The 18,324-nt window shown below is 43.6% G+C and overlaps 1 protein-coding gene across 2 annotated transcripts in view; it reads left to right on the forward strand.

The window, feature by feature from the left end:
* SAMD12 (sterile alpha motif domain containing 12) overlaps positions 1 to 17,677 on the forward strand; it is a 178,813-nt gene extending 161,136 nt beyond the window's left edge. For both annotated transcript variants that reach the window (XM_055799675.1, XM_055799677.1), the window contains one exon: positions 10,090 to 17,677. In XM_055799675.1, the coding sequence (XP_055655650.1) occupies positions 10,090 to 10,112 (23 nt within the window). In that variant the 3' untranslated portion in view covers positions 10,113 to 17,677. The remainder of the gene's footprint in view (positions 1 to 10,089) is intronic.
* The last annotated feature ends 647 nt before the right edge of the window (positions 17,678 to 18,324 follow it).

Below are 18,324 nucleotides of genomic sequence, written 5' to 3' on the forward strand. Positions count from 1 at the left end.
TATCAGTAGAAATGTAAGCATTAAACATGCTAATCCTAAACATTGTGGTACCTACATTTCACATGCTAATTGGAATTTGTAGCAATCAAATAAGGCGTAAAGTTTCAGTTCCTGTCACCTCTTGTTTGCCATTTAATTGCTGGATATCTACTCCGAGCCCGTCATTCAGCTTTCTTGATAATCAGTGAAGAGAGGAAGCTGGCAAAGAGTTTTTTATCCAATATGACAAGTAAGAAGGTGGGTCACCCTTCTAAGGGCTCTGTATTTCTCCACGGTCGGTTAAGAAGCCCAGATGACCACTGTAGGCTGCCTGCCTGTCTAGGATGGGTGAAATAAGTTTGTCTGTGCAACCACCATGTAAACTTCAGAGCCAAGCGAGCTGTACTCTGTGGAGGGAGATACGAGCAATGAGATATTCTCATAGCTCAGCCCAGGCAGGGGTGGATTCTCCTGTTCCACTTCTGTCTGTGATTTGCATTTGTCTGGGGTTGCAGTCTGCAGTTCTGCGTGGAAATACCCAGCTAACTTTAATCAAGCTACCTGTAGAAGTTCAACTGAATCATCTCAGAAGTACATGCAAGCTTATTTATTTACATCTCTAACCTTAAAGATAAGCTTCCAGGTGGGAAGGAGGTAGGCTATATATCTTTTTTTTATGCTGCTCCACTTCATGCAGAACAATTATGTATTTATTTCACTAGACAGCAAAGGCAAGTCTAGCGGTTTGTGATATGGCAGATGAGGCCTTCACCTTAACCACTGAGTTGCTGCTGGGCTGCATATTTCACTTTCTTGCATCCATCAGTCCATACTGGTATGTTCTGCAAGCAAAGAATCCAAATGATAAATTAATGTATTTTTCCCAATACGTCATTAGCCCCAAACCTCTCTGTTTAAAGTGTGGCAATGCCCTTCTGTCTGACTTTTAAAGGTCAGTTTCTACCTGGTATTGAATTATTTTCTGCCACTAAGTACATTGGTCCCATCCTTGATTTACACTGGGTATGCCTCCACTGCGGCACCTGAGAACATGTCCCAGCCCTGAGCGCTGGATGCCCAGCTGGTCAGTGATGACTGTGTGTGAGGGTGAAGATGGGGAGTGTACCTTCTTCCTAGGTATGGGCTTCCCTCGGAAGGAAGACTGGTTCTGCAGGCAGCTGGGTCGGTGTGGAGGACTCCAGCAGGTCCTGTAATCTGCCCCACAGGACCCACCTGCGACACATTAGTGGTTGCTGTTGGAGTCCATGGGGTCTGGGCAAAGAAAGCATAGAATCCACTTGGTTTGGGTGAAGGGGGACATCACACAACATTTCACTTGGGATCGCAGCAACTGACTGCCACATCATCTCCACAGCACTGAACAGCCACTGTGGTCTGAAACCATTTGTATACATTTCTGTGCAATCCTATTTTCAGGAAAATGTGCGTAATGCAAAAAGAGACAGAAAAATATGCAGGTGCTTTGGAGAGCCTCCAAACTAAGATAATAGGAAAGGGGCAAAGCAGAATTTGCAACCGATCAGAGAGTTCCTCTGCTGAGCTAATTATTACTCCAAAAAAAAAAACCCTGAATGACTGAACATCTCATGCCTTCTGAGCACTAGCTAGATATTCTTTGTTTCATACCTGTCATGTTTTCATGAATGACTTCTTTGCTTGGCTCTGTGGTCGAGATAGCCCACATAATTTCAGGCCTTGGACTTCATGCCTTACTTAAGAACCTCTTTGATACAACCAGCCCATCCTTCATTATTAAGGCCTTCTGCAGAGGCAGCATTACTGTTAGCTAGGGTCTCTGGTGGATATACATCAAGATACAGTCTTAATAATCACCTAGGGAGCTCTTCAGAGGTGGTAACTCATTTTGATCTCTGTAGTTCGTTTTCCAGCTGCCCAAAGAGAGGCATGAAGCTTGATTTGCAGAGTGTCAAGCACTCTCTGCTGCCTGCCTTGTCACAGCATCAGTTGCAAGGTGGAAGGGACCTGTGCCTCAGACAGGACCTCCGCTCGCTGCACCACTCTCCGTGAGTTTCATCCTGCAGCTGGGATAATTTGACCAGGGGCCTATGATTTGATTTGGTTTGATTTTTAAAACAGTAGTTGTGTATACACTATGATACTTTTTCTGTAGACGTTTATGAGAATTCCTGGAAGAGTTCCTTGTTCTGGTCACAGCCAGTTTGATAAGGATAAAATGGTGACTGCTTTTTTCCTAGACAACCCAGTGGCTGTGGAGGGCCATGCTGGACTGTAACATTGATGGTTCAGCAATCAATAAGCAGCATTTTCCAGATAAAATCAGACTTTGGGGCAGATGAGGAGAGGGCATCATCAAAAAGCATATTGAGAAGTCTGCATAGATGATCAAAGCCAGACTTTGCCATCTTTACAGTCCTGCTTGTACCCCTCCCTGGAGCTGCAGCTTCCAGGCCCAGAGTACATATTCCAGAGGATTCCTCTAACCCCCATCTCTCCTCCATAGGGTTTTCACCTAACTCAGGAGCCCCACATAGCTCTGACAGCCTGAAGCTCTTGGTGCTGGAGCCAGGAGCTGGACAGACAGCACCAGTGCAACCTTGTAGCTCTCTTTGTGCCTAACTAGTAACCCTAAAATAAGGCATGTCTTGTCACTGATGGATTTTGAAATTGAGGCACTTTTTTTTGGTGAAATGGTTGGACGCTGTGTCCACGAGGATAGCAGCAGTTATCTTCCAGGTGGAGGTTTGACATTGTGCATTAAATGAGGTGGTGGGCCACATGCTGAACTCCAGGGATAAAGCAAGTACTGAGTGGCACTGAGATCCCCTTTCTCTGTGTTCTGTCTGTCTGGTGCTCAGAGCAGTGCAAGGGTCCTGGGAAAAACACAGTGATAACGCAATGTCGTAATACGGGTAAAAGGGATGTATTAATTAATTCCTTCAAAAGGCTAACCTAAAGTGCCTTGTTCAACTAATTGGGGGGTGGGGGGTGGGAGGGTGGGCTGGGTGGGCTGATTTTGTAGGCTTCATGATGTGTTTTTGTTTTGTTTTGTGGTAAATGCATGCGTGCAGTCTTTTAGGTGGTTTCAGTAGGTATAATTTTCCCCTTTTGCTTGGTTAATCATTTCACAGAATGGAAGCTTTCATTGCAGAGAACCTCACAGTGAATATCTCCCTAAAGGTGGACAGTTTGTTCCACCTATTAATCCTGCATAAGCTCTGCATAAACAGTGAGGGAGTTGTAGCTCCAGAGAGTTTCCAAAACCTTTTGCTATAAAACTTCAATTTTTCTAGTGAAATCTTTGGTTTCATGTGATTATGTTTCTTAACTTAATGCATATTTCACTGAAGATCCTAAAGCAAGTGATAGGAAGATGCAATGGACAGAACTAATTCCCAAATCTGCTGCACACTTCTGAATGGGAAGGCTCAAAAGTGTCCTGCAGAATCTGCAGAAGAAATGCAAGGTGTTGAGATCAGAGCAGCCACCAACCCACTGCAGGCCACCAGGGACCGTGTGGTTAAGCACCTTATGTGCATGCTGAAGATACCACTTAAGGCTACACCTTTTCCAATTTCACTGGGTTTGCACCATTCCTGGTGCTTCATATTAAAACCCAGCCTCTCGAGATGAGAGCAATGGATATGCAAAGGCTCACGATGTGGTGCAGATGGCTATTTAGAGCCACAGACTGTGGAAGACTATTCATATGTGACAACCTTTTTCACTTCCTGCAGAGCAGCCCACAAGGACTTGTGAGATCAAGAACTGATTACAGGCAGGCAGTGAGAGATGTGCGTGATAAGGCATAAAGTCAGTAATATCTCATACGCATTTTCAGCTGAGACCATCAGACTCCTTAGCATCACAATCCTTTAAATCTTTGCTATAATTTGAGTCTCTAGAGAAGATGCTGGTGGACAGCCAATTCACTGTTCACAGTGATGGGTAAGCATGCAGCAGATCAAGAGAAGTCTTTGAAAGAAGCTATAAACACTAAGGAAGTGGTTGCATGCACTTTTTCAAAATATTTTAACTGCTTGTTAGTTCAAGGAAATCATTGTGATCTGTTGAATGCAAAAGTGTTTTTTTCTTTTTTCTTTGTATATTTGCAGCAGCAGGTAGGTGCTGGGGTGTAGGAAGCACCTTGAGAAGAGAGGAATGAACACTGAAAGAAAAGAGTCTGTCCCAGTATTTTGGCTGATTTTTGAACCAGACTTTTAAGCTCGGGAAATTTTCACATGCTGGTTAGGCTCAGACATAAAAAGGACATAATTTCTTGGGACACGTTTTTGTTCTAAGGTTTCCAGATTAACACTGTAAAATCAAGCTCAGGAGATGCTAAAAGGCTTTTAAGATATTTTTCAGAACAAGGCTGTAGTGTGAGCTCAAGCCCCTTAGAGAGATGTCCACCATGAACTCTGATTTTTGAAGGAAGGGGCAAGGAACCAAAATGCCTTGAATCAATGTGTGTCCTTATTTTGTTTAACCTAGTCGAGTTGCTGAGAGTTTTGCTTTGGTAGGGAAGCTGGAGCTGTGTGTGACTCATGAAGAGACTCTTGGCTAATCTGAGTATTTGAGGGCATTGAATAGCTTAGTGAAACACATTTTGGACAACTACATTTCCAACCCATTCTGTGTGAACCAACTGTGTTCCGCAGAGCAGCTGCGATAACCTCTGACTAATTGGCTTTTCGGAAGGTTACCTGCTGAGAGCATCTGCCATGACATCCATTCTCCCAGAAATGTTTCATCTCAGAATTGCCTGATGCCGGCTACAGAGCCCAGCATTACAGGCAAGATGTGAGTTTTCTCTTGAGTCAGAATATAGGGGAAAGGATCTGCCCGACCTTGTTGAATGTTCATCATCTGTCTTGAAGGCCTGAGCGTCCCGTCTAAACCACCTTTTGAAGGCCACCCTGAAGCCTTCCTGGAGACAAGATTTGCCGTTGATGCAGGCAGCGAATCTGCCAGCGAGCCAGGATCCCGCATACCCATATACTCCTGATGTCTTATTAGGGCTTTCACACTGCGCCAGGCAGCGCCACGCACAGCACCGTGCCCGAGCAGGCTGTGCGCAAGCTGTATGCCAGCTGCTGCCTCAAAGCCCTTGCGTGGACCTGAGGCCACTCCGAGTGAGCAGTGTGGCAGTACATAAATAACGCCAAAGAGTTTATTGCTTAGAAAGTCATTCTCTTCCACAGGTTTCATACGGGAATATTTGTTCAGTAACGTATATATGGTGATGATATCAACAGATATTAAAACTATATCCAGGAGGATTAAGAGTAGTTGGTTATAGGAGCAAGTTGTCCAGAAGAAGTGGTGGTTTCAAAAAAAAAAACCCTGAATTCATCCTCGCAGAAATAGCAGTTCAGATGTCAGCTGCTGTTTGTTTTAAAGATTCTGCTCCGCGAGTCTTGTGTTGATACATCAATTTCCCTGATCATTTGAACAAAAAATGTTGTTTCATGATTGTGTTTCACAGTTCATGACAAATATGCCCTAGCTGTATCCTAAAAAAATAGGGGTGAAGGAAAAGCAACATTTATTTTTAATTCCATGTATTTTCAGCTTTTGTGATTATTTTCATGGCCTCATTAATGAATGCTGAGCACTTGGGATTAGGATTACTGTGTTTGATGCTTTAGATGTTGTACTCATAGATCACCTTTTCTGTCAAGCTGCTCCAAAACTAATGTCTTGATTTCCTGCTTGGCAAGCAAAATCAAAAATCAAAAGAAAGAAGAGACTTCCTTCCTTTCCCCCTCAGTATATTTCTGCCACATTGACACTGCGTTGGACAAACATTAGATAACCTTCAATTCTGTATCAGCTACCAGGTCTTAGTAATGAGGGGAGAATCTGGCGAGCCAGACCAAGACACGACTTGTTGGGAATCAAAACAAAATTGGCAGTCTTATCAAAACCCATCCACATCTCTGTTTTCTCTCTCGGCTACTGAGTATTGCGTTCAGTCCATTGATCATTGTGTCACTGCTTAACACGGGCTGTGACACTTGCAGCAAGGCAGCTGGTGTTGCCTCTGTGCAGCCCTGAGGTTTGACTTGCTGCCTACACCAGCCGGGGCTGCTCTGACCAGAGGAGGTGACTGGGAAGTGGACGGAGCAGGCTGGGGAGCATTGCTTTGCCACCTCCTCCGTGCTGGCTCCAGCTAGCTCCAAGTGTGCAGATGTTTGAGGTAACCTTGGATCTCTGGCACTGTTGACTTTGGTTATCAGCGACCTGTTAGGTAATAAGGATGTGCAGCAATAGCTGCATTTACCTAGAGGTTAAGAGAACTGCCGCTGTCCTCCACCCAGAACAGTAATGGGATGGTTTTGTGATAAAATGAAACCAAACTCTGGTACGATTTCAGTCTCATCTGATCTGGGGCAAATGGTTCCTGCCCCTGCCAAGGCCGCCCCGTGGCACCATTTCCCAGCCCCTGCTAATCCTCCTTCCACCTTCCACCATGGTGACTGACCGGGATCAGCAGCTTCCCAAGCAGTTGTTTTGTTTTTACATTAACTTCCATGAGCCTCACAGAGACACGTCACGCTCTCACACCTCAGTGATAAGAATTCAATGTGCAATAAAGAAAAGGGTAAATGTAGGAATGGGTGGCCAGCCGTTTCCTTTTGTCGGTGTACAAAATTCTTCAAAGGTAGTGATATTTCTAATTAGCAAGTAGCAAGATGCAGCAAGTCTGCAATAATGTACAGCTTATTATAATGCCTCAAGTGGCATGAAAAGCATGAAGTGAGATATCTGTGGCCTTTCTGACACAGGAAAATAACTAATAAATGTGGCTGAATGCAGTTTTTCACCAGACTCCCAAGGAACGGTTGGTAGATGTATATTGGAAATAGGCACTTTTCATAATAATCACTTCTGAAATGTCCTAACCTTAGAAATATAGTATAAAATCAGTTCCAGGAGAAGAAACCTAGCAAAGATAATATATGCTTGTTTTCTTTATCAGAAACCCTCAATTATGAAAATGTGACAAATGGGTAATACTGCTAGGTTGAGCTGAATTAACGTGTTTAAAATGAGTGAAAAATATGTCCCTTTCCCAGTTAGAAAAAAAAATCACACAGCACAGGTACTCAAAAAATGAAATGCATCTCTGGCTTTGACATTAATGTTGTCTTTCTACAGCAGCTTCTTGAAAATGTCATGTGAGATTAGATCTGCATGCCGTTGTGTTGGTAAGCGTACAAACCCCCTGCAAAGGGCGGTCTTTGTTCCAAGAACTTACAGTCTCAGGCAAGGTTTTCAAAGACAACTGCTTATTTGTGATACCTTTTAAAAAGATCTTATTTTCCAAAAAAGCTGGGTACATACGGTCAGAAAATCAGGGTCCTTAGAGGAGTCTGCAGCTGGGCACCAAAAATTATATAGGTAATGAGGAAGAATAAATGCTTCTAAAATGCTGTCCTCAAAAGGCAAAGTGAGAAGAGAAGGAATGGGCTAGATGACCACTAAGGCTTCAGTTTGCTTGCTCTAAATGCAGAGCCAAACAGAATTGCTAGTGTTTCCTTGGCCAGTGTTGCTGGTTGTGTCCAGACTGGCTCTGCTAGGTGCCCTGCATGGCTCAAAGTGGTTGTGCTCCCTCTGCGGTGTGGACAAAGCCCAGGGTGGGATCAGTCCCCATTTCTCCGCATTCACAGGCTTTTTTCTGAAGCATGAGTACGAGCCTGTGGCTGAGACAATGCGGGTGTCAGGGGAGTTTCAGCATGGGTGCAGTTCTGAGGCCAGACCTGATATAATTAGCCAGTTTACCCATTTGATTGTAGTCCTGCAACTCTGTTGGCTAGGCAAGGTATTTTCCATTGCTTGGGAGAGCCTTTCAAATTTTCCCTTCTTTGCAGCAGATGAACTATTTAACCTCAAAAAAAGTCCTATTTCTCCTTCGTGAGGCAGGCCTGTCTCTGTGGCTGCTACACAGATGGGAGATATCCTCCAGTTCACCTGCAATCAAACACTTTTGAGGTGAGGTATCAGTTTGCCTCTCTCCAAGTTTAAAACCTCCTGCCCTAGATGTCCCCTTTATCTTCAGACCTGCTTAATGTCACCATTGCTTGCTTTTCTGTCCCAGGGGATGTGGTCAGTTATCTGTCTAGACCAACTGAAGGCTCAAAAAATTCCCACATGTTCTCCCACGGAATGAAACAGTTGCTGAGTCCCAAATGTGCATCTTTCTCAGGCCACTGCTTATGTGGGTATCTCATGTGGTAGATGATGGTAGGTGGTGGGGAGATCATCACACCACAGAATGTTGAGAATAAAAGCAAGGCAGCTGTAAAAACTGAAATCGAAAGTAGCACCATAATCAGATGAATATGCCTACATAAGGAGGGAAATAGTTAAGGAGACTTTTTTTATTTTTCCTGTTTCATAGGACAATTCACACTGAGGGGTAAAGTGCTCATGGCAGGTTGTGGCGGGTTTTTTTAATCTTATTCAGCATTCTTCCAGCACCTACTGATTTAACATCCCATCCTTTCCCCACTCGATCAGACTTTCATGTCCATTGCTACAAGGGTTCAGGGCTGGGGGAGGCAAATATGGGCAAACTGACAGCTTGGCAGAGCCAGTCATCCCGCACCCCACAGAGAAGACCCCACCAGGCATGATTTTGATGGGGTGAAAAGCAGAAATCCACTGCCAGCCTGAGTTTCAGCTGATGCGAATGCTGCCTTGGCAGCATCAGCATCCCATTAACTTCACAATTTGGAATCTGGCCCAAAAAAGCCGACAATCCAGCTCTTCCCACACATACAGACACACACATTCATGCAAGAAGCAGGACATCAGCTGGAAAGGGTGCAAAGCCCATCACAACAAGTCCCATCCCAGCACTGCCCTGGTCACAGATCTGGTCGGTAAAACTGCTGGTGGGTGAGGGCTCTGTGATAAACAAAGCTGTGTGCAAACACATTGAAATAACACGGTGAACTTGCCTCGGCATGGCTTCTTGGCTCCAGAGGCTAGCGTAAGCCTGTGACGGGCTTACGTGCATTTTTGTGGCTACATGCTGAACAAAAACTGCCCTTCAGTGTGAGCAGCCCCACGCGGGCATTCATCTCTGGAGCAAATCCCCATCACAACATGCATAGTGTTAAAATAATTTAGGTTGCAAGAGACCTCTGGAGATCTTTCTGCTCAACTGTGCTTGAAGCAAGGACAAGTTAGGTTGTTCATGGCCTTGTCCGGTTGAGTTGCGGATATCCCCGCAGGTGGACATCACACAGCCTGGTCAGGTAACTTCTACCAAAATGTGACCACCCTCACCAGGGAGAATTTTTTTTCCTCGTATTTAGCTGTCATGTCTCTTGTTGCATCTTGTGTCCGTTACCTTCTTGTCCTTTTGCTGTGCATCTCAAGGAAGAGTTTGGGTGGAGGGGGAAGACGTTCCAAGTAACCTCCACGTATTCCTCCTTTATGGTGTGATCACCTTACAGCTTTGCAAGGGCTTTCAGACAAGGAGTAGCAGCCACCCAAACTGGGTGTGCTTTATTGCTTCTAGTAGGGAAAGAGAAACTCTCTGCAACCTCCTAATTATCTTATGGGGTCTGAAGCAGGGGAGGAGGTGGGTGAGCTGTTTTCACATCTGCTACGCAGCAATGGCCAACTCTTGCCATGCTGGCCAGCAGAAGTGGTGAGGGAACATCAGTTCCTACTTTGGCATTTGGTGGAGCCTTCCCAGCATTTGACGATCAAGCCTTCAGTGGTTACTCCAAGCCCAACCCAACAAAAGAGCCTGCTCTCTGGGACTCAGACTAGAGGAAGAGTAAGCACCACTTTCCCATGAGGCAATAAAAGTAAAGTAGGAGTTGTTAAATCATACAAATGATTGCTGGTCTGTACTGTATCTAAGGAGTAAATTAAGCACTGAAGTTTTGATTGATGAGTAAAATTGATTTTAAAAGTATCAGGTTCACAATGTATATTCTATAAGTAGTTTGTCTTTACAGCAGAAATACATTTATTTAGCTCAAACCTGACCTTTTTTTCTTTTTTATTTTAGTTGAAATGTGGTAAATCCTTTGCTGTCTTCTATACTCACTGTCTGGTTTTGGTTTTCTGTTTTGTTTCTTACAGCCCCGGCAGAGAGCTCTCCATAAACATTTCCAGCCTCTAAAGCTGCTGTCCTGCCACTTGATATGAAAGTAAACTTTCCTTCGTGAAAAAAAACCATAATAAATGGCACTGCCAGAAGGTGACCATGGAGGATTGAAGACAAACTTGAAGTAAAATCAGCCCACTCAAGATGATGCATTCTGGGAAGACCTGGTTTGCTGTGGAGTGAAAACGTGGTGCATAATATCCAGTGCTAATTTGTTGAAAATGGTCATTGACAGACCTTTAGCTGGAAAGTTTCTTCCAGTTTTCATCACTGTGCATAACTTTTGAGTTCCCTTTAGGGGACTGTCTATGCCCTTCACTAGAAGTCCTGTTTTAGCATGGCAACTACTGGACTCTTTTATTATGTATGCAGATGGCATGATGTTTTAGGAAAAACAGCAATTCTCAAATCTCAGTGGATACGTCCACAATATTACACCCCAATAGGAATGTAAACGTCTTGTATATGTTAGTTTTGCAGTCTAATGGCATTCTGTTAAACAATATCAGCACTTCATATGTGCTTTCCACACAGAACTAGCACAGTCCATATAGATATATATATAATGGTCTTTTTTTAAAATACTGTGGATACGTTTCAGTATTGGGCTGAGACCGCATCCAAACTGAAGTCCACTACTAAGCATACCTTCACTGATTCACAGTAGATCGTGTAGATAGATTTGCACGTGGAAGAGATGTGACTTCTTTTATCGAGACTTAGAGAAGAGCTGTCACAGAGGTAGCCAACAACAGGGCAGGTTGAATGAACTGTAGGACACTGTCTGCTATCCCTCTCATCCACCAAATATCAAAGGTTCTTGTTTCTAGTGTGCCAATATGTTTTCTTACTCGGCAAGGGAGAGGCAAGGGAGAGAGCCTTTCTCAGAGATGTGTGTGACACTGGGTTCGGTCTATGATAAAACCAGAATAAACTGGAAAAATTCAGGTTCTTCATGCTGGGCACCATTTATGTTTTGGGCAGGGCTGGGGAATCACAGTCCAAACCAAACTGTCTGAACAAAGTAAAGTGTAAGGCTATACTTCTAAGGAGCAAGACGCTCCCTTTGGAGAGGGCAGGCTTCTTCATTAACTTTTTCCACTTTCTTTCCAAAAAAGTATTTTGGTAGGAACCGGGAATAAGCAAATGGTTCCAATAAGCCTTTCAACATACAGTAGCAGGCTCAAGACTGTTGCATTCAACCTGAACATTGTTTTTTGTTCAGTCTCTGAATGGCTGGCCTCATCACTGGTTGTATCACAGCTGGCTGTGGTACTGTTTCTTCCATGGGGACTCAGTGGAATTAGTGTCTGTCCCTCACATCAGGACCTTCTTGATATGCTCTTTATAATGAACTGATGCCATCAACATACCGGGGGGGACTTACCTCTTTGTTCCTTCTTTCTTTAAAATCAAAGGTAGCTTTTTCCGTGTATTTAAAGACAGTTACTCTCTCCAGCCTGACAGACAGGTACTGTAGAGTCGCTGTTAGCATATAAGCCAAACTGTGGGTGAGATGCCATACTGTGTGAAGATGCAGTGTGTGAGAGAACATACACCTACATCAAGTCAAAAGGACCTTTTTAGAGGAAGCTCCTGTGTTACAATTTTTAAAAAACTATTATACAGTTCATTACTATAGAATTGAAGGTCAACCACCAAGGGTGCCCGTACAACACACAGATAAATATCTTTAGGGCTTAATTCTTTTTCAGATGGATATGGGTTTAGGTTTCAGCTCTCCACCCATCTCAGATTCAGCATGTTGGACACTTCTACAGTATTCTATCCAAAAGCAAATTATTTCTACTGATGACCAAGATTTTCAGAAGTCGCTAGTGATTTCTAATGGTTTGGGTCTTTCCATGGGTTCTGAAATGAAGCTCCCAAGAATTACAAAGCAGTAAGCTTCTGCATTCTCTTTCTGAAAACCCTGGTCCCTAATTTTAAATTAGTTGGTGTAAAAATTCTCCTTAAGAAATAAGAATCTTCGCCAATGGCAACATTTGCACTTTTAGATTTTCTTAGGATTGCAGGGTGGAATCTGATACCAAGAGACCCGGCCATGCAGATGGCACAGGTCCACTGTAAGCTTCAGCAAATTTTACAGCTCTTTCTGCTACAGGTTTTAAAAATGTGCTCTGGCAACTGACATCAATTTTCACATTGGTACAGCAATTAACCCCACACACACTTTGATGTAAGTTATTTTAAAAAGAAGGAGAATGCTATACTTCTATAGTAGGAATTGTCTTATTTTACTACCCAGTGAAAAAATCTGGAATAATTTGAATTATAAAAGAAGAGTTTATCAGAGAGTGTTATCTTAAAAGGGCGTACAAGAAGAAGTTGAGTTAGGCAGAGAGCCACTAGGAGCATTTTTTTGTATCAATGTTAGTTTTGAACATCTTCCAGTATATGGGCATGAATTTAGATGTGTGCACTTCTCCTGTTAAAACAGTTTGTTTTAAAAGCTTCCCAGGATTTTAGCTACGACTGACCTAGAAAAGCAGTGTTATAAGCCCTGAGAAATGTGAAAATCAAGTCCAGACCCTTGTGTAGCTAGACTCGGTGAGAAGTCTGCTGTAGGTGCCTATCGGACAAACCTCCTTTGAAGCCGGTGTGGGTCTCCAGCCTACAGCCAGCCTGTGCATGTGGATAACTGCAAACATAGTTCCCCTGAGCCCCGTGACACTTCTCACGTGTGTAACTGTCTGCTGGAGCCATAAGGAAATAACTGTACTTTTTGGCTTGTATTTAACTATTCATCGTGTTTGGATTTTTTAATCACTGTTATTCTCCCGAAGTAGGCCATGCTTCCTCAGGGATATTTATGAAATTGTTCTACCATCTCCTGAACGGCTATCTGGATCCCAGTGTATTCTTCTGAAAACTTTTTAATATAAATAAACATGTGGGAGAGATTTTTGTTATTATGAATGGGGGCAGGTACTGTGTTCTCGGAAAGGCTATTGAGTGCAGACAATCAAGTCTATTGCATTTTTTATGCCGAACACCTTATTAATAGCAGGCACATCCGCTTTTGCCTGGGTCGCAGGAACAGTTCAGGGGAAAGAATGCTTTATCTCTAGTCAATAAATCATTTATGTTGAGAGTGCCAAAGACCAAGTCAACATGAAAGGGAGCGAATAACTTATTCCAGCAAAGGAAGTGAATTAAAATATGCTCAGAGCCATTAGTTCGGTGCAAAAGAGTAGGAGACTAATGCTGTTTTCATAAAACAGCAATTATCAGCCCTGTGGAGATAGATAAATTCTGAAAGGCCAGTGCTGCCATTACATTGATCACTAGTTATTATCTCTGAAACTAAACAGTATTGCTATTGGGACACTGTTCCCCATGTGCAGACCTGCAGCCTTCCTCCTGCTCGGTGCATCTCCCTGCTGCCACGCTCGCCTGGTTTTTTGTGTCAAGAAAGGCTGTAGTATCAGACGCCACTAAGAAACGCTGACAGAGGCTCAGCCATTCCAAGTGCTTCAACCCATGAGAAGTCCTGCACTAGAAACCTGAAGGAATTGCTCACCCCAGAAAACACGCTGCAGCTGAAAGCATCTTTTGCACTGCTTTTTCCTTGTGTTTTTTTTTAATCTGCATGGATTTCTGTGCTTGAAAGCCCCACCATTTATTCTGTTAAGGAAAATGCAGCCTTCCAGGAGGGGAGCTTGACAAAGCTCCACGAGCTTTTTCATTTTGCCCACCCAGCTGGATAGTGATGGTCTACCGGTGACTTCATCCCTCCCTGTCTGCTCCTTAGGGTAAGTGTTGTCACTTGACAGCAGATGCAGCATCACTGAGGAAATCAAACCATTAAAAATTACAAAATTCTGGTTTTGTTTTGCCCTGAATTTTTGAAAGACCCCAGGCCAGACCCCTGACAGACTTACATTGGTGCCGCTGCATCAAAGTCTCTGGTGATGTGTTGATTAGCCCCAGCCATGGAGCCAGGCCTGGAATGGGGTTTTTGTCACCACTAAAACTAACCTCCCTCCGCCTGCCACAAAGCCACAAGATCTCAGTCATTCAAAATTGTCTTGAGCGAGCAAAGTAAAACCCTGAATCTTTCACATTGGTCTCCTTTTGACAATTAACATCTCTGCCATCAGAGTCTCCTTGAATGACCCCGCTGCAGGACTGTGCCGCAATAGACCCTCGTATATATAGACTGTGGTCAGTAAGATTTTAATTTAAGAAGAAAAGGTCCTCTAATATAATTACAACTGATGGGTAGAGGGGAAAGTACTACCAGCATTACCTGCAACCTCCTACAGTAAAATTCAGGAGAGTTACCTGGAATGCAAAAAACCCCACCAACATAACATATGGGTGATTAGGCAGGCTCGTGAGGATAAATCAGCATTAAGAGAAGTAGTTGTTTAATGAGGGAAGCCAAAAAACATGGGAATTCAGTGGCCAATAGGTTAGGGTTGGTTAGACCAAAGGCTTTACATATATCCTAATAAATACTGTCGTAGCGTAGGTAAGTCTAATGTTACACAGGCACAGCACAGCGATTACTCACAGTATGTGCAAAACCCAACAAATATTCGTGTTTTGTATGTGAAAGCAGTAGAAGGAGGGAATCAGATTGCACATTAAAATGTAAGACCTCCTACTCCATCAGTAATTACGGGTAATACTAAGCATCAACTATCCAAACACACTTCTAAATTTGTAGAACCATTAACTGAATCCAAAAGCAAAAGAGAACTTGCCTAGGAATCCTCAGAACCAGAAAGCATAAAAAAAGCTTCAAATGACATCAAAACCCCAATAATTCAAACGAATGAGTGATTTCACCCAGAAGGCTATAGGCTCATTAGCTTCCTATCACTCTTAGGCAAAATCATGGAAAGATTGATGCGGCACAATCCTTAAAGCAATTAAAAATTTATAAAACCCTCCAAATGATTTTTATAGAAATGTATCATGCCAAATAAACTTGCTTTCATGTTTTGTGATATCAAAGGCTTGTTGATAAAAGAAACTATTCTGGCATACTATACTTAGCTTTCTATAGAACATTTGATTTTGATAAAGAACAAAGTAGCACAATGCAAATCAATATCACCCAAATTAAGTGGATTAAAACTGATTACAGCCTAGATGACAAAAAAATAACTGTAAATATGAAATTATCATCAAGGAGACTGTTCCTAATGAGCTCCTCCCAAGGTATGCTCTATTTTCAATATTCCTGCCAGGGAAAGAGAAAAATACTGTTGGCAACAGCCAGAGATGACAAAAATGGGCACGGTAAATAATAATATGGAGCAGGTCAGTGGTAGGGAGTAACCTGGAGGTTCCTTGGCAAAGTCAGGAATGCAGAAGTGATGGCAGCAAGTTCAACTTAGAGGCATGGGGAGTACATCTGGAGTAATACAGTGGCTGTGAAGGTGTGATAAATAGTCCATTCAAAATCAGCCCCAGAGATGCTCTTGCCAGCTGGGATGTAGGACCTGGCAACAGTGATGCTGTTCCAGTTTGTTTGGTTGCTGCCCGTCTTTCAAAAAGGATATCGACAACTTGGAAAAATTATTTTCAATAGCTCCCAGTGTCATTCAAGGGCAGGAGAACAGGTCTTATTATAGTGTCAGACTAATGAAGCTCAAGCTATTAATTTATCAGAGGCAATTTGAAGAGGTGACTTGATCTCCGTCTGCAATTACAATCTTCTACCTGGGCAGGGGAGTGCTGTCTCAAGGCAGGTAGCTCTTTTATTTAGAAGAAAAGGGAATGATGTGCTCTACTGGTTGGAAACTGATTTCAGGCTAGAAATTAAGTGCAAATGCTCAACAGGGAGGATAATTACCCATGGAGACAACTTACTTAGTTACCTGGCATGTTCTCCATCACATAAAGTCTCTAAATGTATGCAGAGTATTTTTCTAAGTCAATAAGCTCTACCTCAAACTGAAATCCAGGCTCAGTGCGGCAATTACTGGATGAAGTTATTAGGTGTATGTTATGCAAGGATTAGACTAGATCATCAGATGTAAACTTACAAATTAACAATCTATTAAAAGTTTCTGATATTATAGGAAGGCAGGGCAACCTATATCCACTTTTTCACGCAAAACGGTCTTAATTTAAACAGCTTGTATGAACAGAGCTGTGCTTTGGTGTGAGCATCGTAGGTCTGCTCACAGTTGTGAGGTTGTTCTGTACGTAAATAAAGGAAGAGAACTGGACAAGAAAGGACAACAAAAACCCTTGGACATCCAGAGCAAGTCTGTTGTCTTTCCTTAATAACAGCCTGGGACAAAATGCCGCACTCAAATGATGGGGCCAAGTGGATATGTAGTCAGAGCAAGGAATAACAGCTGTGGGTTTGCCTCTTAAGTAAGGAGGTGGCCTGTTGCTGGCAAGAAGCAGATTTTCCAGCCTTCACCAACGGGCAGAGAAGCTGTGTTGCCGATTGAGAGTTATATTGTACAGCTGCGCAGCTGAAAACGGTACACAAGTTCCTTGCTTGAAAGACAGCAGACTGTTCCTGCTATCGTGATGAGTCCCACCGGAGCTGGTTAATAAAGCCCTAGAAGTGGAATGACTTCAGTGGCCTACCCAGAGTAGCGACAGCCGCTCCCAGCAGTGGGTTGCTGTAAGACTGGGCCCTATTACCTACCGCTGGCTGTTTTGAACGTGGTACCTTAGAAATAAAGAAAGGAGCGCCCGCTCGGCGCCTGATTCAGGTGTCACAAACCCGCTTGTCGGTAGGGGCGAGGCAAGTGTGAACCGCCAGAGCCACCTTCTGCCGTGCCTCACCGGGCGGTGGGGAGCAGCACCAGCTAGAATGCGCGGTTCAAAGAGTAAACAGTTCACGCAAACAAGAGAAACTATAAAAGTAATACTTACTGCAAATTGGTATTGAATCAACATCAAGAAGCTGAAACAAGAAGGGAGCTAGCTACAGCCGTGGCTAAGAAGATAAAGATCTTTGGGGATTCTTGCTCTAATCCAGTGTGAAATCCTAAGAAAATGAGTTTGGTCTAGATTTATTGTTTAAAGAACATTGGTACATGCTCGCTGCCTGTCAAATAAATTCTGCGGAGTCACTGGCTTCGGCGCGTGATGGCTTACAAGTGTCCTCACGCTGCTGGGACACCTTTTCGCTCTGGATGTCCTTAACAGGCACATCTGGGGTCAGGCTGGGTGGAGAAGAAGCTGGTCTTGCAGATGCCTGTATAATGTCTGCTGCTGCCGTAAAAGCAGGTTTGCCAGCATTATTGCAACATGGCGAGGCTTAGTCTGAGAATTAGATTAAAAGCTCCTTTCTGATTTTAATTCCAAATATATCTAAGTACTTTTTCAGGAAAAAAAAAATCCTCTGTAGCTGTTGTTACATCTCTAATCATGTTACTTCTATTAAGCACTTGCCTTGAATTCATCTATTTTAATATCATAAGTCACCAAATTGAATAGTGATACACAGGGGTTTTTTAAAGCGGGGAGATCGATATTGCAGCAAAACTGCATGTAAGCAATAAGAAGCTGCACAGAGGAGAGAAAAAAAAAAAAAAAAAGCAAACACAGTCAGCCCCATCAGATGCTACGGGGACTTGGTTGGTTGGTTGGTTTTGTTTACTGAGAGCACAGGTTTAGATGCAGACAGAGGTTTTCCCTACTGAGCCAGGCTCTGCTCTCAAGACCAGAGCAGATAAAGAAATGTTCGGAGTCCTTACTGCTTCATCTGCACCCCTTGTATGCAAGAGGCTTCTTTGCTGCTCTTCTTCTGAGAAAGGTAGAAAACAGATTAAGCGGCAATGGAGAGAGCACGGAGGGACATGAGCTTCCAGCCTATGCAAAGCTTCTCAGCTTGACAGCCAGATCTCAGCCTTCTCCTCCTGAGTCCAATGCCACTGACCACGGGGAGGAACGGGGCTGTGCTGGGCTAACCCGCAAGCGAAGCCTGGTGTCCTGTGCCATGCTGAGTGCTCTCTTGAAGCTGTTACAGGAGACACAGCACCTTGCGGAATGGGACCCTGTGTTTCAGGGCACCGGCTGGGGCTGCTGCTGTCTGCTGGGCTTGCCCTAAAATACAGCTAAACTGCACGGGGCGATGTTCTGGCAATGGGAATGACTGGCATTTCCCCAAAAAACGCTGCATGCTCTGAAAAGACTCCTTGCACTAAGCTGCTGGGATACCTGGTGAGCCTAAGAGGCGTATTTTTAAATTTCTCACAATTATTGCA

Source organism: Falco peregrinus, chromosome 3 (genome assembly GCF_023634155.1).
Source record: "Falco peregrinus isolate bFalPer1 chromosome 3, bFalPer1.pri, whole genome shotgun sequence".
In the NCBI taxonomy this organism is placed as follows: Eukaryota; Metazoa; Chordata; class Aves; order Falconiformes; family Falconidae; genus Falco; species Falco peregrinus.